This window comes from Catharus ustulatus, chromosome 9 (assembly GCF_009819885.2).
Source record: "Catharus ustulatus isolate bCatUst1 chromosome 9, bCatUst1.pri.v2, whole genome shotgun sequence".
Lineage (NCBI taxonomy): Eukaryota > Metazoa > Chordata > Aves > Passeriformes > Turdidae > Catharus > Catharus ustulatus.
The window spans coordinates 28,505,115-28,529,861 of NC_046229.1; the positions used below are offsets into that span (position 1 = coordinate 28,505,115).

General features: G+C 43.2%; 1 protein-coding gene and 1 long non-coding RNA gene across 7 annotated transcripts in view; one reads left to right on the top strand and one right to left on the bottom strand.

Annotated features, from left to right (window-relative positions):
- LOC117000057 (BMP/retinoic acid-inducible neural-specific protein 3) overlaps window positions 1-12,382 on the bottom strand; it is a 192,780-nt gene extending 180,398 nt beyond the window's left edge. The window contains exon 1 of one of the 3 annotated variants that reach the window (XM_033067404.1): window positions 12,297-12,382. Coding sequence is in view for 1 of the 3 variants with exons in the window: in XM_033067406.1 (XP_032923297.1) it covers window positions 12,297-12,364 (68 nt within the window). In the remaining 2 variants the exon portion in view is untranslated. Of the gene's footprint in view, window positions 1-9,315; window positions 9,434-12,296 lie in introns of those variants that run through there. The other 2 variants (XM_033067406.1, XM_033067405.2) reach the window with 2 other exon arrangements.
- LOC117000061 lies at window positions 10,744-22,299 on the top strand. 4 transcript variants are annotated; one of them, XR_004418699.1, is made up of 5 exons: window positions 10,744-12,001; window positions 12,245-12,970; window positions 13,259-13,346; window positions 13,483-18,946; window positions 21,777-22,299. It is a non-coding gene; the product is annotated as an uncharacterized LOC117000061 (long non-coding RNA). The 4 variants fall into 4 exon arrangements; XR_004418700.1 differs by having other exon boundaries at window positions 10,744-11,570; XR_004418701.1 differs by having other exon boundaries at window positions 10,744-10,869.
- The last annotated feature ends 2,448 nt before the right edge of the window (window positions 22,300-24,747 follow it).

The window sequence follows — 24,747 nt, forward strand, 5'->3', positions numbered from 1 at the left end:
TTACAAGCCACAGGGATTTCAAATTTACTAGTTTTGATCAAGTGCAATACATGGTGCAGCACAGTACTCTTCATATTTCTTTCAGATTGCACATCATGGAAAACAGGAATGGAGCAAACCTTTTGTTTTCTAGGTATTACACAAAATTCTCAGGAATGCTACAACTTTGAATCAACAGCAAGAAGCAACATTTTATTTACCACAGCTGGATGGGAAACAGTGAAGCTCAGAGAAGGCAAGATAAGTTCAGACCATTTTTTTCAAAGGTATTTTGACACTGAAAAATGGAAAGACATTTTGCATAAAGAATAAAGCAATAGTCTGTGCCTCAGAGATTGCTCTTATCTGCTGTAAGTCCTTAGGTTTATCACTTCATGTGTCTCTGCTTTCACTTCCCCATCTGAAGTGTGATGATCACATTGCCCACCTTTGCAAAGCTCCACAGGACCTACTGCGTTATCATCAGTGACTCTTATTCTCTTTTCAATAAGCCATTTTTCTCCTGCTAACAATTTTAAGTGAATGAGACCCGAGGAGGCACCTGTCCATGGAATTCTCGCACAGCCCAGTGTAAATGAAACAGCCATGGAGCTGATGACGTGCTCTGGAAGAAAAGAGCACAAGGTGCTGCAATCAGTATCAGCTACAGAGGAGGAAGGTAGAGCAGAGAGCAAACAGTGTCCCAGTTGTGCTCTGCTCTGGGCTTAGCCACCACATAGGTTCTGTTCTTCAAAGGAAGATGCTCAAATCCACAGAAAAAAAACATCTCCCAAGCTGAACTTCCTGAAGGAGAGCAAAAGGACTTGTGGACTGAGGTGGGCTGCTCTGTACTGTGGTCACAGTCCAGTTTGAAGCGCCCCCAGTGTCTGGTGCAGGAGCAAGAGAGCCAACAAGTAACTTTGGTAGAGCAAAGAAACAGAACAGGCGCTTGTGGCACTGGAATCACTGAACCACAGAGTCACAGGGGGTTGGGTTGGAAGGGATCTTAAAGCTCAGCTCATTCCAATGGCAGCTGGCCCAGGTTGCTCAGAAGGACCAGGATAGAGGATGGTGAGTTCTCCCTGCCATCAGGTCTGACCATGTGAGCTGCAGTGTGACACTGTGGAAACATTAGAAGGCACCTGGATAGAAAAGCTGGATTTGTCAACATGATTTTCCAGAGGGGGATTGAATCAGCTTGTTCTTTGGTGTTCATCCTGAGCTACAATAATCTGAAAAAAAAATGTCTGAAAGGAGAAATTAATTCCATGTCCAACAAGCTTAGGAGAGTTTTACATTCCAGGCTTAAAAAATAAGTCTTCATACCAGTTCCCAGTAGAAGTTTTGACTACATGCACCCTAAATCAGCATCTTTCCTTTATTCAAACAGAGCTGCATCTACTGCCAGATTGTAGCTTTCTTCTCCCCTCTCAAAGACAAGACCCTTATGTAACTATGTCCTCAACAGCTGAAATAAAGATGAAATAAGATGTCTGGTTTTTATTTTTTTAAAAAACAATCCTGCTATGTTTTTTCCTCATCCCTGCCTTCAGAGAAGAGGAGAAAACATAAAATGCATTCATGGAAAGAGAGAATATGTCAGCCCAACCTCTGCAGCCGCCCTCGAGTCTGTCTGGAATGTGAGGGCTGGTTACTGAGTGCTACAACCTTTGCCCACAGAGCATGCCTTGGTATTTGCTCTGTCCCTGCAGAATTTCACTCCTGAAAATGCCTGTGAGCCTTCAGTTGGTGTCCCCATGTGCTTTCTGTTCCTTCCCAGTCCTGCAAGTGCCAGCCTCCTCAGCCCATGAAGTATCTGCTGGCTGTCAGGCAGACTGAGGTAATTGTTTCGATGTCTGATATTTGTAAAAGACTTGATTTTTGCCTTTACTGCCCAAATCATGATGTATAAACTCCCTCAGGTACTTTTTGAATCTGTTAATCTAAGTTCATCCTCCTGTGCAAACGGATCTTTATGTGTTCTAGCTGATGATGTAGAGCAGCAACCCAAAAATGCCATTGCAGTCTTTCTGCCTTAATGAGTGAATCTGTTTCTGCAAGGAGCCCAGTGAGGGGAAGATATTGCCTGTCAAGGCTCTGAGAGCACAAAAAGGCCTCAACAGCCTTGACCAGCCTTATCTGAGTCCTCCACCCACCTTGTGCTGACCAGGGTGGGACCTCCAGTCCCAGCTTGTATGGTGCTGGTGGGACAGTGCTGGTGAATACCTGAAAGGGAGAAACCACTGAGCCACAGAATGATTTGGGTTGGAAGGGACCTTAAAGATCACCCAGTCTCACCCCCTGCCATGGGCAGGGACACCTTCCACTATCCCAGGTTGCTCCAAGCCCCATCCAACCTGACCTGGGACATTTCTGGGGATCCAGGGGCAGGCGCAGCTTCTCTGGGAAACCTGTGCCAGAGCCTCACCACCCTCACAGGGAGGAATTTCTTCTCTACGTCCAATCTAAGTCTCTAAATCTACTCTCCTTCAGTTTAAAGCCATACCCCATTTTTCTTTCACTGCATGATCCACTCAAGTCCTCATCACGTCTCAGTTCCTCATCTTTAAATGGGGGCTAGCACCAGAATTCTTGGTAGGCAACAGGTACCATTTACACAAGGAGCTATTTCTGGAATGGATGAGCCCTGGGTTTCTGACCAACATCCAGCATGGCACAAAGACCCAGAAAACTTGCTGCTTTGAGAGCTTGAAGTCAGCTCCAGGCTGGATGACTGCACTTTTGCAATCATAAAAGTCCATAGGGGTTGAAGTCCGTAGGGATTAAACCTTAATCTTTGCAAGTCCACAAGTGCATACAGACTATCCTGTGTGCAAAAACTCTTTGCATGAAAACTCTGCATGACATTTCAGTCTTAAGTCACTCTTCCATCACACAAGTTATGCTAAACATTCTCCTAAATTTTCCAAAAATTTTCAGCTAAAGCATCTGATAGTATGAAAAGTGTTAGAAGGGGAACAGAACACGCTCTCTTGAAATAATTTTGGGAGTGGCTCTACAAAAAAATAACAGCTTTGGGAGAGGTTCTGGTCCAGCATTTCCTCAGGCACAGACTGACATGTGTTGCTGTGGCATACAATTTTGCATACTGGAGCTTTCAACTTTGAAGAAAATCCCAACAGGAGACATGTATTTAGAAACCTTCATTGCATCTTACTGGGTTGTTGTTATTTTTTTTTTAGCTGAATGCTTAACTTCTAATCATGCAGCATTCTCCACTCTGATAATCTCATTGGGTGTGTTTTAATGGTAATTGAGTTGGTTCTCAGGATTTGTAAAAACTACGCCCTAAAATTAAGTAATAAACAATCTTTGAAAAGTCATGACGTACTAGTTCCAGCAGTATGTCTCCTTTTTAGTCCCCAGACAAGTTTTCTGACCCAGTTTGACAGCTAAGTGTCAGTAGGATACAGAGACCAATGTAAATCAGCTATATCCAGCAAACCACTCCAGAGTAACAAACAGCCCCTTCCTCTTTTAATTCATCCTTGTACTCGTTTTTAAACCCCAAGCTCTTACAGCTGCTCCCATCAAGAACAGGAGGCAGCAGCAATTTACACACTGTATACTAAAGCTTTGGTTCCAGAGCCCTTCGAGCCCGAGGACAATTCCAAAAATAACTGATGAGAGCAGAAGGGCTAAAATGGGATGGAGTGGGAGGAAACTTTGCTCGCCAACAGATTGTTGAACTGAAGATGATTCAGGTTACAGAGAGGAAGGAGAATACTTGGAGCTGAGTTACCTTAGAGTACAACTTTGATTTTGCTGTATAAGCCTTGCCAAGTCCCTTAACGTTTTCTATTATGAACCCTGGACAACCAGTGCTTATAGAATGTGTTCAAATTACTGGATGGCAAAGATGTTATAAAATAAAAAGGAGGTTGATTATTCCACGAACAGAGTGTTTGACTATTTTTGTTGCTGCTTAAAATTTCTGTTCCTGGAGATTTTGCAACAAATGCTCTGAAAAAAGGATGGAGAGGAAAGGAATTGTCAGTCTCAGGCAAAAATAGAAGTTTCTTTGAAGCTGTTGAAGTGCTAACTAATATTGTTTGTACAATAATGAAGGAAAAAATAATGGTGTATAGCTGTTCTCTGGACTTAAGAAGAGATCCAAAATAGCAATGAACTATACTGATTGCAATAGGAATATATTGACACACTCCAACCCAGTTTCATTTACTTCCATCCCCTCAGATATTACGTGACCTAATCCACAAATAACCTGGTTGAAGGTTCTTTTATTTCTAAGAATGATTTTCTCAGTTTAGAGGTTCGGACTCAGGCATGGAACGTAGCCCTCTAGTTTTAGCTAAGGCTGAATCTGGTCAAGGAGTTATGCTGTCCTTGATTTTATTCTCCATGTGAAAATTGGTAGTTACAACTTAGGCCACTAGTTAAGAATAATATCCATAAAGATCTAATGGCACAAAGTTTTTCTTTCAATGCGTTTTTCTGGATGCCTTGCAAGAAGAATGGATTATTTTATATATTTTATTTCCTCACAATGATATCTAATAGAATAGTATTCATTTTGTCTCTTTATTATGTCTTTCAGACAAAAGTGCTCCAGATCTCACAAAATATTTTACAGCTGACTTCACAGATGGCATACACGGTTTTCAGCTGATATAAATGAACAGTTAAAACTCTTTTCAGGTTCCTCATCTTCAACTTATTTATTCTAGCAGGAAAAAACAACAAGCCTACACCACCTGTTGTGCCAGCTCCCAAGGCAGGGCTCCTAGAAGCTTCAAGAGACCATTGTTCTGCAGCTGGTTCTCCTCAAATCTGTTGCATTATTTCTCCACAATCCCTTTGCCGCAGTGTTCCAAGCCTGTAGCCACTGCATGGGCAGTAGCCAGATCCTCTTAAATGTTCATGTTACAGCTATTAATTTTTTATAGCAAGAGTAGGGACTTTATGGCTGACTGAGCAAAGATTCAAGCTCCAACAAACCAGTCTGGGGCTAATTGCAGCGCAGGATGGATAAAGCTTGATTGTACAAGTAATAATTATGTGTACTGGGCAGCCTGCTATCTCACATAAATCTAGCACCAAAACTGCCTTGCAATACTTGATTTTTGACAAGATTAAAAGAAATTGCAAAATTAGAGAGGAAAAAAAGTCTGCTAAAAAACATCTTTTTTATGAATATCATGCTACAAGGAGTGACAGTCTGAGTTTGCATCAGGAATTGCAATCTCTCTACTGTTTTAATTTAGACATGACCCAGTCTAAAACAGCCTAAGCACAAAATTGTCGCTATGTCTTGTTGTAGCTCATGGAAAAACACATTCTTATTTAGTAGAAATTTGTTAAGGAGCTTTAAACTTTCAGTAGTACCTGTAGAGTGCTGAATGACAGACGCATGTCTGTTTATGGGGAATTACAGATCACTGTAGCCTCTCTGAGTATGAGGATCATCAGTTTTCTTCATTACAGCTTAATTTTCCAGAAAGACAGACAAAATGTTCTAGACTTTGCCTGGCCAAGAAGAAGTTAAGCTGGTTTATAAATAAGAGTACTTTTCCAAAAAAAAAACCAAAAACAAGGAAAAAAAAACAAACAAAAAAAACCCACTACCATCTCTTTAACTAATGTGAATCCATCTGATAAACTCAAGCTAACAGAGAGCTTAAAGGGTACTTAGGTAGGTAGTAAAGCTTTTACTTTTTAAGCCAATGAGTCAGATTCACATCCCACAGGAGTAGTGACTTAGAAAGAGAACATCACCAACTAATGGCTCTCTGTGAAATAAATCCACAGTCTCCAGAGACTGGCAGCAGGATGAGTCTCGACCTGCATAAACAGTGCTGCTTTACCTAAACATCTTCCTTACAAATATTGGTACAGACCTAAAGGAGAAAGGGAATTGATCCAGGAGATGCTGAGCAGCTACATGTGCTGGAGAAAAAGAGGTGGTATCACCTCTGTCCTTAACTACAGCAGTTTTAACCTTTAGGGCAGCACATTAAGTACAAAACATATAGAATTATTCAATATTGAAACTGTTGTAACCTATACATGTTCTCTCCATCCAGCAAATTGTTAATGAATGGGGATCAATAATGTTTTAGGTGGAAAACAGTGAAATAAAAAGATACACTTGGGCTGCCACCTCCATCCACGATGCTGTTTTTCAGCACTTAGCAGTGTTTTTCACTAGTGATGATAAGCCTCCTTAGAAACAGATATCAAATAAAAGGAAAAAAAAAAGAAAAAAAAAGAAAATACTAAGCAGTAAAATTGATAATGGATTTTAATAATCCCATTTGACTTCAGTGACATCAATGTTCAGTTAACTAGGTGTTTTTGTTATTTCCAGTAGATTTATAAGTACTGAAAGAGCTAAATTAGCCCAGACTACAGAATTCTCAGTAGTCATGAATAATATGGCATTGAGGGTATAGAGCAGTGCTCTGATTCCCCAGATTTACATCCGTTACTTGCCAATGTATAATAAGTGCCTTACAAACCACTTTTCTCATTAATCAAGTGCTGGTGGATGTGGCAGTAAAGGTGTTACTGCAAATGAGCAGAATTTTTCCCCATTAATGTAACTGTTACAATAAAGGTATCTGACACACGAGCCTTACGATCTCACCTCATTATAAGAGAAACCACTACAGTTTAATTGTGTTAATTTAGCTAACAATATATATTGCCTGGTCAATCATCTTCTGAAGGTGGAACAGAATCTGTGGCCTTTGGGAGAGGCTCATTAGTTAGAGTTGAAAAGCTCTGATGTGGTAGAGTGTCCTCAGCACGTTTTTTTGTGGCACATGGAGCAGGTGAAGACTTTCAGTGGGAGATGGGAAACAGACTGGGCTAAATAATCCTTCCCATGGTATGAGCCAGGGCAAAAAAGTGATTATACAGACCATGGGTGTGAAGGATGTGTAGTGCATATCATGCACATTTATATCTATGTATGCACAGGGACATAAAAACTATTGTTGTGTGTGCCCACAAACAGTGGTACAGATAAATTAGTAACTTCAGAGCTAGAAGACCAAATTTATTCACACTGCAGTTTTCAGCAGGGTGATGAGTTGAGTCACAAAGTGCTGATTACCTGCAGCTCAGTGGGGCTCTCTCAATATTCCTCAGCTTCATACAGAAAAATGTTGATTTATCAATGATGAAAAAGTACTGAGGCCTAGACCAATGTAAGATCAGGTCACAAATTCTTCAGTTCTTTAGTATTTTAATATTATTTGACTCAAGATGTGCAAAGCCTCCCACTGCTCAGTACGCAGCGTGTAACTCCACGATGCTCACTGTTTGTTTTCTTCTAAATCTGAAGTTCACTTTGGTTCCAAAATATTGATCTGGCTTTTATTGAAGTAGATAGGGATTTTCTGGTCTCCTTTAATTGTCCAAGATCAGGCCCTCACTGAACACACATATATTGAGCAAAAGGAAAGCAATTATATGAAAAGTTGCAAATATATATATTTTTTAAATGTTCTCTTATAATGGTATAGGATGAGATCAAGAAGAAGTTAGATAACTTCCCCATGAAATGATTGGCTGTAGTCTGCTACCTGTAGCTCTAACAGGACAGTGGTTTCAGGGCAACCCCTCTCAAAGAGCACTTGGGCTCTGTTTGTCAAAGTGTGTTTCTGGTGATTTTGCTCCCATATGACATTACTACTGTTTCAGGAGAGTAAAAAAATGTCTACTTCTGGTTTTAAAGAGAAGTGAAGCTTTGGGAGGATTAAGAAAGAGCTGCACAAGGTATGCTTGAGAGCTAGAAAACAATGTTTCCAGAAACTATCATCTAATACCTTCCATCACTCTTTTTCTTCTAAGGAAAACTGAGGTAAGTTTGACCATCCAGTTTTCCATTTAGATTTTCAAAAACTGCTGAAGAAGCAAGCTTGCTGGTAAAAAAATCTTTCTTTTGTTTTCAATGGGTGTTGCATCCCAAGCAAGAAATGACTTAGACTGACCAAAATCAGATATGACTGTGAATTAACACAAATTAAGTAAAAAATATTTTAGTCCCATAAATCATTGCCTGGGACTGAGTGGAGTAGAAAGTCACTGCATGCTATGTGACTAAAAACTAAATTTTTGGACACAGTGTAAACAATGAATTGACTTCTGTAATTAATTCTTCACAAAGACATTCAGAGAGTAGTAAAAAATATAGGAAGGGATAAGATGGGATGATTACATCACTTGAAGATTCTCAAGTTGTTTTCTTGGCTTGTTGTACAAATGCTGCCTTCTGCACTGAGCTCTGTAAAAACATTCAGCTGCTTGTTTTCATGTTTCCTAGTTAACGTTTTCACTCACAGGGTTTCAGCATTTCATGAACAAGCACCCCAAACACGACTCTGGTGAACTCAGCATCTGTTGGGGAGGTTTGCTCTCACTGGAGGTGGATCCGTTTACAGAAAATATCACAGATTTTTGTTTTTTTTATTCTTCCCCTGCTTAAATTATACACATCTTAGAGAGAAAAAATGGTTGGAGGCAAGAATTTAGAGGATGGAACTCTGCTGATTAGCACTGCAACAGCATCTGAGGCGGAGGGTCTGCTGCTAATGCTTAGATACAGAGAGGAAGAGATCCAGTCAAATGTTTCTATTCCCAAAGCTGGTCCTGTGGTAAAGCTGATAGAGCACCTATTTAAAATGAGTAACTCCTCGTAGGGATGGAGTTGAGCAATGACAGCAGTCTGTGAAGTCTGATATCTAAACGGATTGCTCCTCTGAAGTTATTTCTTATATGCTGTAAATGCAAGCAGGGCCACTCTAGCTTTATCTCTGTACACTTAATGTGTCAGAGTCACTCATCTCTGAACATACAGACTCTGTAAGGCTCTGCCTTCACTTCTTTCTGTAGCATTCTTTCCTGAGGTATTTCATAAACACGGGTTTTTCTAGGCATGAAGTTATTTTTGTTTTTTCTGACAGACTTGCTTGTCAGATACATGCCTCTGAATTACTCTCTATATTTTCTCAAAATCAGGTCTATCTCACGCCAGCCTTCATTTCATGTGGATCCATAACTGATTTTGCTGCTAAAACAGAACAGCCTTCTCTTATCACATACATTTCTCTGCCAGTCATGAATTCACTTTACTTCACATGCATTCACTCGCTTAATCTCTACATGAAATCATTGTAACTCGAAGCTGACACAGTATTTCAAAATGACTCCCGAGCAGTAAATCATGCCACATTCCACTTTCTCCCCACTCTGCGCTACACAATTTATCACTAAATAAAAGCCACACGCAAAACGCACTTGAATCCAGCAGTGAATCACAATGCAGACTGTTGCTAACAAACCCCTTACCTTTTTAAATGCATGACGGTCTCTAAGTCTCTAAGAAATCGCAGCCCAACCAGCAGGTCTGCCTGGCGATGTTCGGCGACAGTTTACAGCCGATTTTCCTCGCCTCCCTCCTTACAGCATGCCACATCTAGCTCACGCTGCTGTCTCCAGGATTGGCTGGTGCATCTCAGGGGCGCACACAGGACTCCTGCCTGGAGCCCCCTGCAGCCCTGCCTTAACTCTTTGCGGTGAAGCCTCCGCTCCCTCCGCACGGGCTGGCCGCTCCCTGGAGGGGCTGTTCTCTCTTTCCCCCACCAAACCGGCTGCCCTCGGAGCCCCGGAGCCGGAGCAGCCCCTCCTGCCGTTGGGGAGGGCGGCGTGTCCCCCCCCAGAACGCCCTGTGGTGACAAGTGTCCCTGCCCCGGGGACACACGGGGCAGGTTAAGCCCAGGAAGCCGAGAAGGCAGGCTGGGCGCTGGCACACATCCTCAAAGGTGTTCCCTTTGCCAGAGCCACCTCCCGGGTGTCCGTCTGCCACCGGCGGTGTGGGAAATGGGGAAATTAGCTCCCGGCCGGCAGGGAGTCCCACACGCACGCAGCTTCAGGGGACGTGCAGGTAATCCTTGGCAGTGAAGGCAAGCAGGGAACCTGGGCAGCTAAACACAGGGAGGAGAGATGTTTGGGAGCGTTCTCTCAGGGATGGGAGAGGTATTTCCACACCGCCAGTGTATGGTACAAAAAGCAAAAGAACCAACTATGGCAAAGCGAAAACCGTCCGGTTGCTGCCCGGTATTCCTCTGGTTTTTCTGAGTCATCCAGCCCCATGTAAGAAGAAGGTATCCCTGGGCTGGGGGTGCGGAATGCTGCAAATCGGGGGTACTGGGAATCTTCTCAATTTAGCACGCCTGACTCTCGCTTGTTGCAATCGCCCGTTAAGCCCACGGTACTTGCATTGATTTATTTGCCGTATGCCCTCGCCTTCCGCCGAGTACAGAAATGCCACCCGCTCCAATGTGTGTCACTTTTGCTGCCCAGACACCGTTTTACTGCCATCCGTCACAGTGCCCGTGAGCTAAACAACTCCTCTCCCCTCATCCTGTGCCTTACCATCTCCCAGCTCCGTCAGCAGAGGGAATATCGAGTGGTCTTAAATATTCTGCTGATGGGCACATAAATCTCTTCTGCAGAGCGGTAACATTTAAGCAGCACGGCAAGGAGATGCTCACTGGGTGAGCTATTCCCACTATGATATAAATCCCTCTGGACATGCTGGCTTGTTTTGGGGCTTTTTCTTTCCCAAAGGTTTGAGTGGGGGCGGGGGGCAAAGATTAAATATCAGGTAGAGGTTTTGAAACGCACTCCCTGCCTAGAGTTTCCCTGCACGGAAAGTTTCCTGAGCAGCCTGGTGCGGGAGGATCCCGGCAGCAGCAGCGCCAGAGGCGGGTAATTCAGGAGAAATGTCTGGGATTTGGTTAATCACCTCAGCCTCGTGGAAAGGGCAGGGGGGCAAGCCAGAGGGAATGGGAAAACCTGCTGGAGGCTCCAGGAGAAGGACGCTGAGCTGGAAGGAGATAAGTACGCATGGGGGCTTCGAGCTGGTGGGAGAAGAGAGGAGCTGGAGGAAGGAATCCCACGCTTGAAGGGGTTTTTCACTACTCCTTTCCAGACATCAGCCAGCAATCCGGCGGCCGAGGGGGGAAGCAGTAGGGTGGGGAGGGAGAGGGTAGAGGAAAGAACGAGGGGGGAGCACACACTGGCATTGAATTGGTCTCTCCCTTCTTCTGCTTGCCACCAGGCAATAAATTCGGGTCTTGTTATTTCTCCCTAGCACCTCTACCTGCTAGGAAGCCTTTAGCACCTCCCTTGTGATCTCTGCAGGTACTGCTTTGGAGACATGACCGCACACACAGACACACACACTCACACTTATCCTGCACCCAAATTACAGGGTTACACGGAGCCCAGTCAATACCTCCGCACCACAGATAACACGTTTCCTCCCCACCTTCTGCTATTGACCGTGGGTGGATCTCTGCCGCTAATTAGAGACACTGAAATCCTGGAAATATCAACCACAAATAGCACTCTGAAGACACTTGTCCCTTTTTTAAATGTAACGCGTTTATTTCCCTTGGTCCTTTTCTCTTTTTCTTTCGAAGAAGCCCCTACTTGATTCAAGAGCCCGACTTCTACCATCTACCTCTACATCAGGTATAGGTGGGCACACGTTTTCCTGCGCTCCTCAGGAGCCAATTTTTGGCCAGTGAAAAATACAGGTATGCCCGAAAATGGTGATAAATGAAATCAGGTGCGATGGGATAAAGAAGTGAGGAAGGAGGCTGCAGAGAAGCCGTGGCAGCAGCAGGACAGAAGCCCCGGCCGCCGACCCCGCTGTGCCCCGCACCCCCGGCCACGCCGCCTGGCCACTGCCACCTCCCAGCACCTGCCAGACGACATGGGCTCTGGAAATCCTTCCCCATCCCTTCTGGAGAATCCTTCTCCGCCCCCAGTCCTGTCCAAGTTCTTCAGGGCATGGGGAAGAGCAATTAAGTTTTCCGCCTGATCTCCCCCCGCAGGTTCCCAGACATTCCCCAGGCACGCTGCCGGTCCCCTCAGCCAGCAGCAATGCTGTGCTTTCCCCGGCACGGGGAGAAGCGCTGAGCCCTTCCAGAGCCCGCTGCAAGGGTTAACCCGGGGGATGGAGCAGGTACCGTGCCTGATGGAAGCATTAATGAAATGTGATGAATAAGCAGTGGAAAGGTGAAGGCTCTGGAAGCGATGCTGCAATCAGCGCCCAGCGCCGCGACTGGGAATGAATGTGCAGGGAACTGTTGTCTCCCAATTCCTTCGAGTTTACAAAGTGGAGCCAGACAGTTCAGGAGCAAGGAGAAGAAAAACTTTTTAAAAATTGATCTTTTCTTTTCTTTTTATTTTTCCCTGCTGTTTTTAGCATCCTTCCCGTTGGAAACACGCCACCTGAACGCGAGATCAAACCTACTCACCGGGTGAAATTGCAGGAGGCGAAGCGGCTGGGAATAAAACGCATCCCGGCTCCAAGCATATAGTCCATGATCTGCGGCTTCAAGCTAGAGGAAGGCTGAGCAGGGTGGGGGGACTGTGGGAACCAGCAGCGGTTCTGTGTGTGTGACAACCCATTTACACCGTGCGTGCCCGTCTGTGCGTGTGTGTAGGGCAGAGAGAGGCTCCAAACCCAAACGGGGGGAAAGAGGGAGGGGAGAAGGAGGAGGAGAGAGGGAAGCAAACCCGAATAGCAAGAGGAGTTGCAAAGAGGGATGGGATTCGCTGGGGTAGATTTGGGTTTTTTTGGTGGTGATGGAAGCGATTCTCGAGGAAAAAAAAAATAACAGATTGTGGGCTCAGCCGCAGGCAGGAGGAGAGCGGCTTTGCCCACACAGGTGGAACACAGGCAAGCCCGCAGCGAGCCGGGAGGGCCAGAGACAGCCGGAGCTCATCCCGGGGGCCGGGCAGTGACGGGGAGCCGAGCCCGAGGTGGGGAGAGCGATATCCCGGGGGCAGCTCCGGGAGCGGGCTGGGCACGGGCACAGCGCGCCCGCAGGCTGCGGGTGGCGCGGCAGCAGCATCCTTCCTCCGCCTCCTCCTCCTCCTCCTCCTCCTGCACCGCAACCCAGCGAGCCGCGGCGGCGATACCGGCCGGGTAAGAACACACCTGGCCCCCCAAACCTCGGCCAGCCTTTTATTTCTCATCTTTTTATTTGATATTTTCTGCAGCCCTCCTCCCCGCATCCTCCCCGGCTCTCCCTGCGAGCCCGGCACGCAAGGGCTGCAGCGATCCTGGAGCGGGGATGCTGCTTGTGGGAGCTGGACGGGAACGCGACAGCGTTTGTGATGGGCGGACATGCCCCTGCTCATCCCCCGTGTCCCTCTGCTGCCCCGGGTAAGGGAGCATCGCCCCTCCATTGCCGCCGCTTCTCGATGCTTCCAGGCTCTTGGCATGGAAATAATGCCCTGGCTCCGTGGAAAAACCCCCTTTTCCTCGCACGGTGACTCCGGAATGCGTGCGGAATTGGAAGGTGCGTGGGGCAGAGGGAGGCAGCGGCATTTATGGAGCTTGATGTGTGTCCCCCCCTCTCCTGGTCCCTCTTCTGCACCCGTGCTGGAAGCAGACATGCGTTCATGGCTAATAAAAAAGCTTTTCCCCGGGTGTAGGTGGGCTGAGAGCGAGTGAACTGAGCCCAGCCCGTGTCAGGGAGCAGCGAGCAGACCAACACACGGGGCTGTGGCATCCCTGCGGTGCAGCACGGCTGTGTGCTCCTCATCCCTAGCAGGATCCATCAGCACAGCAGCCATGCAGATTAGGTGATGGATGTGCCAGGCAATATGGAGAGATCATACACCAGCACTTGTCTGCTGTGCTCTATGTGCTCTTTAAGAGAGAGTAATTTCTGGGTTTTTATTAAAAAAGCTTTTTGTCTTCTTTCTGTTATCTCCGTAATCACCAGTGTGAAGCATTCGTGCCTGTTCGCCAGTCTGGCAGTTTTATGTTTCCAGAACCTGCTGGGAAAAAGTCAGAAATCACAGAAGCCCAAGATTCCTTTGTCATCACATTGGTTTGTTCCTCTCAGCATATTTAATCATTAATTCACTCCACGAATTGCTCAGTGGAGTGAGCTGATCTTAGCAATGATTTACGCTGCTGGGGGCTTTATTGATTTTTTTTCTTTAGCGAGCACGTAAGAAAAGGAGTGTAGGAAGGATCACACAGTTTGTAAAAAAAAAAAAATAAAAAAAATATATATATGTATAAAATCAGTGTACGTTTCAGTAGTCGCTGTTAAACATATATACGATTCTTTATGCAATTATAAAAACAAAAGGTCTCTCTGCCTCAGGATATGATTTCTCTTATAGCAACAGGTAGCAAAGGCTCCTGTGCCCCCTCTCTCCCCTTATCTCCTCCCCTTCAGCTCCTGCTGACAAAGCGCCGGTTTAAAAGGTCAGCCTGTTTATGTAAATATTGTGGGTTTCTTAACAAAGACTGCCGCACATCAAGCTGAAATAACTGCCAGATAGACTTGGGATTCGAGGCATTGGGGAAGAGTGCTGTCCATTTCCTAGGACTGGTTAAAAACTCGGAGGAAACAAAGCACAGCTGGTGCGTGCTGGGATGGATGGGCAGCAGCACCGTCACGGCAGAGTTTGGTACTGCAGTGTCCATCGCACCTTGGCGCTGCCTGGTGCGAGAGAGACACACGGAATGTGCAAGGAGACATTTGCTGCTGTGCTAATGCCTTTCTGCTCTCTTCTTCAGGTTTCTTCTTCTCTCTAGCCATGTCCTAGGCTGAACTTGCTCTGCGGCTCGTTCACTCCAAAGGTAGATTTAATCAGCCAAGGAGGATTTTGAGTCTGACCAACCTCACCCTCCCCATGAAAGAGATTGACTTCATTGGTCTTTGGCTCAGACACTTCACAATAAGTTGGAGTTTCTATTTCGTAGCATCCAGAGGTGTAGTGGACATAGTCTGGTCTTTATTTCCCTCCCTGCTCACTTCTTTCACCTACAGAGCAGGACGTTTCCTCAGGTAGTATCAACTCTTCTGGTCCTTTTCCACTTTAAATTTAACAAGAATATTCTGATTTTATTCACTTCATAGGATCACAGAATTATGGAATAGTTCATTTGGGAAGGAACCTTAAAGATGATCTAATTCCAGGCCCTTGTCACATTCCACAGGAATAGGCTGCTCAGAAAAGATTATGTCCATTACCAAAATGTTAAAAATCTTACCTAGGAATTACAACACAGATCTTACCCTGTGGTCAAGTCCAAGACCTAATTGCCACCACAGTTTGATTTGAGCCCTCAAAACCATTCTAAAGCAGAGTTAAAGGGTTGTAGAGGATTATGATGTCTTTTGTTCAGTGGTGTTAATAACCTATGGCCTTAAAATAGGATATTATAAAATCTCGTTTTAGGGCAGAGTCCTGAAGCCACAAACAATGGAACAAAATTGTACTTGAACGAGGCAGAAGCTTACATCACCACCAAAAATGCTAAATGCAGATTGGGACCCTGTCTGCAGCAGAATCATGTGAGGGAGAAGTGGAGCATCAAATTCTCTCTTCCCAAAAGCCTTTTGGCCCTGAATTAGAGGTCATTAGAGTTCTTTGTCCTGTAAATCTGCATTTAACAGCAGTGTATATCTGTGTAGGTAAATACATTTTAACAGCTTATCGCATCATATCTTTTTTCTACTTCATATTACCAACCCTTTGATCCTGTTTCTTCCTGAACCTGCTTAGAGATTCTTCTTTAACTACTGAAAAAGGTATGTAATTTATTAAGGCATTTCAGTAGTTACTCTAAGTTTGCAACAGGCAAACCTATTATGCAAACACTACTGTCACCTTCTTGCAGTGACTTCCTTCTCCCAGCTATAATGAATTCCCTGCATGCTACTTTGCTGTAAATTCTCCATCTAAAAATTCCATACACTATGTGATGTGTCAGGAGAAACTGTACTTGACTTTTGAAACAGTTGGGAGGAGCAGAATGATAACCTACTAAAGTGCCTTGCCCTTAACTGAAATTATGGCAAGTAATTAAAGTTAGAGCAAAAAGACTTAAGCTTTGGATTGCTTATGTTCTTAGTGTTTTAACGTGGGTGAAATTTTTTTTAGAAGTCTGATTTGAATGTCAAATTTGCATATTCATCCAGAAAACATAGGGAGTGCTTAATTGCCTGTGTCCAGCATTCCTATTTTGCTTGGGAAACAATGCTTCACATATTAATGTGTTTCATTTCTAGCTACTGTTTGCAGCCATAAATTGCCCTGCGTATCTAAACAAGCCCTGTATTTGCTCTTTATAGAGACAAATATGCCATATTTAGAATTTTGCTTTATAATTGTATCAGAAACAGCTGGTCACAGAGGAGATGCTTCCGCTCCACTGGTGCAGTGGGTCTGGCTGAAGTGGTGTTCATGCTTCCAGAGCAGCCCTCAGTGCTGTGCTTTGCCCTGGGAGCTGCAAAGGTGCAGATAACACCACAGGTTTGGCTGCTGCTGGGCAGGGCTGGCACAGCCTCAGCTCTGTCTCTCAGCATTCCCTGCCATGGAAGGGCAGGGAGCAGCTCCCCCAGACTGACCAAAGGGATATTCCAGACATTATGACATCAGCTCAGTGGGGGAGGAGGACTGGGGAGGAGGATGTGTTATTTACAACATTTACCTTCCAGAGCATCAGCTCCATGTGCTGCAGTCTGCTTCCCAGGAAAAGGCCAGACCTTGCCAGCTGATGGGAAGGAGGGAATAAAAGCTTCAGGCTTTCTCTTTACCTGAGAGCACAAAACCTTTCACTTTTCTTTTAGTAAACTGCCTTATCCCAACCTAGGAGTTGTTTTCCATCTTCTCTCTCCACTGTCCAGCTGGAAGGGGGAGTGGGTAGACTGGCTTGGTGGGCTCCTTGCAATAACAGAGATATGGATATATTCGCTTGAATAAAGTTATGCCCACTGAGTTTCTCCTCACTTGCAGACGAGTTTATTTTTGGGATCTCTGAACATTTCACCTACAGAAAATGAACCAGTACAATAGGTTGGTTTTGCCCCCCAAAAAATCAAAGAAATAAAACATTTACTATTCACTTGCCCTGTTCTTTGGCAGCAGGGGACAAACTTAAAGTCTGGGGTTTTTTTCAGACTCTTGCTGTCATTGAAGCAGCAGTTTTCCTAGACAGAATAACCTTTGGGTAGAAGAGGTGATATTTCTCTACTGCTTTCAGAAGGTATTAATTGCAAGACGTGTAAGCTGAGCTCAGTAGACACAGCCAGACATACAGGAGGGATACAATAGCACACCTGAGAAGTGAGGCATGAACTTCTCCAGGGCCTGCCAACTTCCTGACTCCTGTTCTTGAGAGATGCAAGACTGTTCTGTTGGATCTTCAGAGCTGCTGTCATCTGTGCCAGGTAGGGTGCTGCGAGATTCTCTCTGCACATACACACAGTCAGCTGAAGAAATAACTGTGGAGGGATTTCATGGCTCTCCTGTGACAGGCTTTGTTTATAGTTCTTAATTCCTAGCACTTTAGGCAAATGATGACTGCCATCACACACTGCAAGAGGTCAAAATCAGGTGACTTTGGAGCATTCCCAACCTTGACATTAAAACTGAAAAGATCTGAAAATTGTCTTCAAATCCATGGGGCAATGACAATAGCAATGTGCTGCAATACATTACTGACCCTATGGCTATTTTTTTTTAATTTTTTTTCCAGTTCTGGCATATCCTGGCCATGTTTCAAAGACCAATAGTGATGAAAGGAAAAATATGGGTTTGCCATTTTAAAAATATCCTCTGATATATTCAGGCATTTCTTCCATCTAACTGGACTTTATGAAATCACAAAAGTTTCTGTTAATTTCAAGGAACTTTTGCAGAGAAAGAGCTGAAGGGAGCGGTAATTTAAATCATGTTTTTGTTGTGGAGATTCCCGTGCATCAAATTACTGTTTTTCTTAAGAAAAATTTATTCAGCTACTGTAGTACCCCAGTCTGAGAAGGCCTGTCCTGTGAAAGTAGTATAATCTGTATTTCCATTAGTTAATGTGATGGACAGAGAGCTGTGATGGACAGAGAATGGAGGCTTCTCTGCCACAAGCACTGACTTTACAAGCAGTGTGAGAAGCACAGACCTCTGCAGATTTGTAGAGGAATTGAGGTGTAATTTTAGTGTGCTTGTGTTTAAATAAAGGAGTCATGCATCTGCTGTTGGGTTTTAGCCCCACCTGACCTTAGTGTTGGCACAGAGTCAGAAAAAATCCTCCCAGCTGGTGCTGTGTTGTTTCTGTGTAGTCAGAAGGGATTGCCTTCCAGACTAGGCAAGGTATTAACACAAAAATTCTCTTCCTATAGAGTTTGGATCTGAAATATATTTGAATTAATGGTGTAGGACAGAAAAAGAGCTGAAATTAATAGAAGACCCCTCAATGAATTTTCTGTGGCACATGTAAAAGAACAAGACCCACATTCAGAAAAAACTGAGTGTTTGGAAAGGTGATGGAGTGAAGTGAAGTTCCACTGATGCTTTGCAGTGTGAAGGAATTGCACAACAGAAAGGCAGAGTTTTAAAAGTGGCAGTGCTGTGAAGAAAAACTTAAAGAGAATGTGATTTGCATTGAGAAAATAGATTATTGTACAGATATTGGTTCCATTGGATAGTGATTCCCTGAATGACATCTGCTGCATTATCTCAATAAATCTGGTTATCTCCCACAGAAACGAGCTGAGCAAAAGGTCTGTAGTAAGTTTTGAAAAGAATATTTGTTATTATGTGTCATTTACACATAAGAATCAAGCTACATGGCCTCTAATGACAGTGAACAAGAACAACAAGTTTCTTGTACATTCTGTTACATGCATTTCCAGTCTCTAGCCTGCACTGAAAATGCAGCAATTTTACAAGCATTTCTCATTTGCCCAGGCTATGGAGTTAATGAGATAGAAAAAGAATGAAGAATTTGTATGGAATTTGTGTATTTTACTTAATTTCCAACTCAAACATAATAACATGAAAGACAAGTGATATATGAATAAAGTTGTGTGTCCTTTCTTTGCTTTTCACAGCTCTTGTTTTGTAGCAGTCTGGGTTGAGTCGCTCTGGCACACAACAGGTAGGGGTCTGGTCAGAAACAGCCATCCCCCTTTTGACATTTCCACTGCCTCTCAGATGCTGGGAGTGAGAGTAGGAAGATATCATCTTCTCAGTCACAAAGGAAAGGAGGCAGTAAAAAAAAAAAAAAAGCCTCTTCCATAATTTTTTTAATTCCATTCTTCATTTGTCAGCAGTAGAGCCCAAAGCCCACATGGATTTTGTGGAGCACTCTGGCTTGTAGGCACATATTCAAAACTTCAGCAGACAAGCATGGCTTTGTGTCTTTAGCATGTGTTTTGTTGAATCACATGCCAGCAGGAATTTATAGAGTCTTGCAAAATGCCTTTACCAGAGCCATATTTCTGTTGCATTTCTTCAAATGGGATTGGAGAGAAAGTAAATGAAATCTCAGAACCTGTTTCTAAAAGGACATATGTTCCGTTTCAAGTTAGCTGTCTTGATTTTGAAATTATGTTTAGAAATAACATTCACGTTTTGGCATAACTCTGACACAGCAGAACACTGTCTTGCTCCTGTTTGGACATTAAGAAACCACACATCCATTCTCTTGCTTGATTGGTTGTCGGTTTGTTTGGTTTTTTTTCAAATAAAGACATGAAAAGTAACACTGCCCAAATGTATTAACATGGGATAATCTCAGTGTCCCCATTAGTTGTGCACTTTAAATGGCAGAGTAAAAAACACCCTACAGGATAACAACAAAACACCCCTGAGGAAACATTTCTCACAGAGCAGCATTTGGACTAGGTAGAGGAAACAGAAAGTCTTCTCAACCTGAAAGTTATTGGCCAATTAATTGTCAGTTTATAATTGGGATTATGTATGTATTATATTGCAAGCACATATGTTGGCAATTGCTCTTTTTAGACAATTGAGCACTACTGGAGTCTGGATTGAGTTTGGAGCTGGAAGATGGGATGTGTATTAATGCAAGCACAGTTGGTAGGGTTTAACCAGTCTGTAACTTATAACTGTACCTTACAGTTAGTGCTCCAATCATTTTCTGCTCTTAAGAGATAACTGTAGCGTGGTTCTTTTTCCAAATTCAATAGTCAGCACTACTGTGTTGTTTTTTTAATGCAAAGACTTGCATAAATAGAGAAAAAATTGCTGTTACAAGTAAAGGAAGAAAATATTTGCAGTTTCTCTGATTTGTGAATTGGTAAAAAAATCCCATTTTTTTCTGTGTAATTAAAATAAGAAAACCAAAGGCAAGGATATTCATATTTTCCTTTCGCAATAGGAGGAAAAAAGATCAGTGAAGTATAAAAAAACCCTCTACTGCCACACCTTCAAAATAAGTCACTCCTAACAAAAGCAGACATCACCAATTTTCCAAAGCAGCCATTGCTCATAGCCTGACCTGGCATCAGTCTGACAGTGGTCAGGGATTGCCTTGGCATCAGCTGGGGGGTTTTGTTCAGTTTAGTTGTTATTTTTTTGGGGTGTTTTTTGGCACAGAATCTCCTTGCCTGCAAAATACTGCACCTCCATGCAGCTTTCCTTTCACTAATCTCAATGTCTGTTAAACAAATAATTTTCCATTTTTCTAATATATGTCTGTAACTAAGACATTATTTTATGCTTTCATTTAAAAAGAAAAAAATCTTTAAAACACATGAAAATATGGAATGACATGATGTGTTTTTCACAAATGTTGGCAAAATAAGACTGTGAAATTGTTCCTGGTTTGATTGCAAGTTAGAAATAATTCTAAATATGCATGTTTTTATTCAGAGCATTAGCTAATAGTCTCAGTTGTCAATGAATATTTGGGTTTCTGAATTTTCTATGTAGAACCACATTGGGTAGACAGACATTTGTTGCTGAATCAGATCCTCTGAACTGAGCCATGCAGATTGCTGGATTAAGCGTGATGACCAAAAATTTAACACTAGGTTGGAAAAAAATTCCCCCTGTTCATGGTCATGTTCATGGTCATGTTCATATTCTATTGGCCAATTTCTGAAGATTTTACCAGGCATTTCACAGCCAACTTGAAATCAACTTCAATTGTAAATACATTCAAGATTTAGTTTTAACTGTACTTAAGGTAAACCTGCCATTAAAATGCAAAATAGGGGAAAAAAAAACCAAAAAAACCAACACAGTCAAGACTCACATCTTCCACTTCTTCCAAACTCCAGAATTTTTTAATAAATAAAATAAATAAATAAATAAATAAAGTAAAATAAATAAATAAATAATTAAAAATATCCCCTTCAATTTTAGAAGCCTGTGAAGAAAGGTACTTAGCAATACTAACCTAAAGGGCTGATGTCCACCATATATTAGTGGTTTTTCTAATGTTAACTATTTCTATAGAAATACAAGATAAATATCTTCCAGACAATTTTTTTGCATTTCATTCAGTTCATGTTTGCATGTAGATGGTCTTGTTCTGCAAGGTACCACATACAACAGTTAATAAAGAAGTGTTTAATTGTCCTGGTTTCAGCTGGGATAAAATTAATTTTCTTCTCAGTAGCTGGTACAGTGCTGTGTTCTGTCTTTAGAATGAGATCAGTGTGAATCACACACTAAGGGTTTGGTTGTTGCTCAACAACCCTTACTTTAAGTCAAGGATTTTCGTTATATTTTTATTTAATTTATTTCAGTTATTAAACTCTTCTTAACTCATGGGTTTTACCTCTCTCCAACTCTTCTCCCTGTCCCCTGGAGGGGCTGGGGAGTGAGTGAGCAGCTGAGTGCTGCTTGGTTGCTGGCTGAGGTTAAACCACAAAACTAACAAATAAAATAATGTTTTATACTTGTCACAGGTAATTGTGGTGCACTTTACAATGTATTATCAACTTCTCTTCCTGTAGGGCTGTAAAGTTGGCAAGTGGCAAAGAACTCTTCTGCTTCACAGCCTGCCAGTGAGTCTGCTGTTTGTAATAGTACTGGGAGTATTTTCCATTTGCAAATCAGCAATTGGAAGAATGAAGTCATTTAAAGTTATGCTGTTTCTGGGTGTGCTTATTGCACAGTGATTATTGCATCATCACCTGCAACATGTTGCAGTGATGGAAAATGAAAATCGTTATCCTAACAAGTTTTCTACTGGATTTTTCATTCAAGCTAGCTAAAGGACATGTGGATTGATTCTGCTAGCTTCTCCATGAAAATCTATTTCTACATCCAAAATTCTTCTCATCCCCACTCAAATATGGTCCACTTGAAAGATTCCTCTCCCGAAACACTTCACTATAATGTCTCTGGCCAGCATTAAACACAGCCTTATTTGGTCACAGAAAACATGGAGACAAGCTCTCCCTCTTCTCAACAAATATTAAACTTAAGTAATATTTCTCAAGCTCTGTAAGAAGCTTGAGAAAATTTTCACTAAAATATCTTTTGGTAATCCATCATCATAAAGGTAAGATCTCTACCTACATTCACAATGCCCTAAGCCTTGGGCACTGCAGCTGGTAGCAATTATACACAAACTGCACAGAAATTGCTCCATGTGCCTCCTGTCACAGAAATAATTTATACCAGTGGTGAGTTGACTTTGGCCAACTGCCAGATGTTCACCCTGCCACTTCCACTCACAGAATCACAGAATATGCTGAGTGGGAAGGGACCCACAGGGATTATCCAGTCCAACCCCTGTCCCTGCACTGACACCCCAACAATCCCACCCTGTGCATCCCTGGGAGCTTTGCCCAAACACTCCTGGAGCTCTGGCAGCCTTGGGGCTGTGCCCATTCCCTGGGGAGCCTGTTCAGTTCCAAACACCCTCTGGGGCAGAACCTTTCCCTGATCTCCAGCCTGACCCTACCCTGGCCCAGCCCCAGCCATTCCCTGGGTCCTGTCACTGTCACAAAAACCAGAGATCAGAGCTCCTTGGAAGGGACATTCCCTCAACAGGACAGGTAGATAAAATCAGATGGAAAAGCTGGATGGGTTGGAAAAGCTGTAGATAAGGACATGGAGACCACTTATGAGTTACTCTCATGGGCCAAGCATACTCAACATGGGAAAAATTAATTTAATTTATTGCCAGTTAAAAATAGAGTAGATAAATCAAAAAGAAAGACAAAAAATTAAAATAACACCTTATCCTCCTGCTTTTTTTTTTCCATGCTGGACCTCACTCCATCATTCCCAGCCCCTCTACCTCCTGCCTCAGGAGGAGCAGCCCAGGGGGATGCTGTGACCTGCCTGGGAGCTGTGGTCAGTCCCTAATAGCTCCTTTCTGCTGCTCCTTCCTCCTCACACTTTTCCCTGCTCCACTGTTGTCTTCTCCACAAGGGATGTCATCTCAGTCTCCTGGAGCACTCCCCTCCCTCCTTCTCCACTGACCTCAGTGTCTGCTGGGCTGTCTCTCATAATCTTTTCCCTCATTCCTCTGCCTGTCCAGAATTTTTTCCCTTTCTTAAACACAGTTTCACACAGGCACCTCCAACATTGTTGATGGGCAGCTTTGTCTACCCCTTTTCTTTGAAGGAAGAGGCAATAGTAAAACAGAAGGGGAATTGACTTTCCCAATGAATTCATCACTACATGAAGAGCTGTCTTTGCTCAGTTCAGATTTGCATTTACCTAATTCTTCTTATGAGACTTGCCTGCATTTCTGCCTTTGCTCAGGTGCTTATAAACTTTCTTGAAGAGAAATGGATCAAAACTATGCCTGAGTGCTTTCTGAGCCCTGCAAAAATCTGTATGTAAATAGACAGTCTGTAATATGTAAAGAGAGCCTGTTCTAGTATACTTTAAAGATAAAAAGGTTAAAAAAAACCCCAAAACTATAGCAAGTACATCTCATAAGTTTTCAGTTTAGGCAATGAACTAAATACAAAGACAAGAGAGAAGAGCTTCTCTCTTCTTTTCTATGGCAGCTTCATTAGTTCTCACTGAATATTCCCTAGGACTTTATCAGCTTTGATAATTTGACTCTGTTTGGAAATTCTAATGGCATTACCTGCACAATGATAGGCACGATGATACAAAGCACTCTAAGCTTCTCTCCAATGTGATTTTTGAGACACGAAGGTGCACCATAGAGCACATGACATGAAAATCTGGTATTTCTCCCTTTCCATGCAAATCAGAGATGTTTGGGGAGTTGGGCAGTTTGGGAAGGTGGTAGTTAATATTGTTTTAATTTCAGGCTGAAGAGTAACTTCCATTCAGTTTTTTAGAAAACCCAAAACACTGCCAAAAAATACAGGCTTCAAAAGAGGGGAGACAAACAGAGAGCCTTGTACCCATGCAGTTGAATGTCTTCTTTTTGTACACTGGCTACACAAAATGGGAAATTGTGCCTTTACTTCAACATATTTTCTCCACAGTAAGAAGCCTGTCCTTGAGGGTTTTAGAACCATCTTGGCAATAATTCACATTTTTCACATTTCATATAAACAGGATTTTTGGGATAGCAGTTTTCATATTATCTTTGAGCCTGAATTGATAACACCACTTGCAATCACACCTGCAGAACCATGATTTCTAGTTTGGGAGCTGTTGGTTCAAAGGAAAGAACAAGAGTTCACACAGAGTTTAGACTCAGAAGAGCCCAAGTTTGGTTTGGTTTGAAAATGAGTTTTCAAGCACCATGCAGTGCAGCTTCTCTCCACTGGAGGGGTTGGGACTATAACTGTCTGTGAAAATCTGGATATGAACAGAGCCTCGAAATGGCAACTCCTTCTGAGCTTCTGGTGCAGGCTCAAGATTTAGAGATGCAGGATATTCTTCCTTCAGCTGTGTAGAGCAAGTTACAATATGGTTATATAGGCATGCTGGTAAGTGAGAGATCACAGCCAGCAAAGGCATTAAACCTGTCTTTTCAACCTG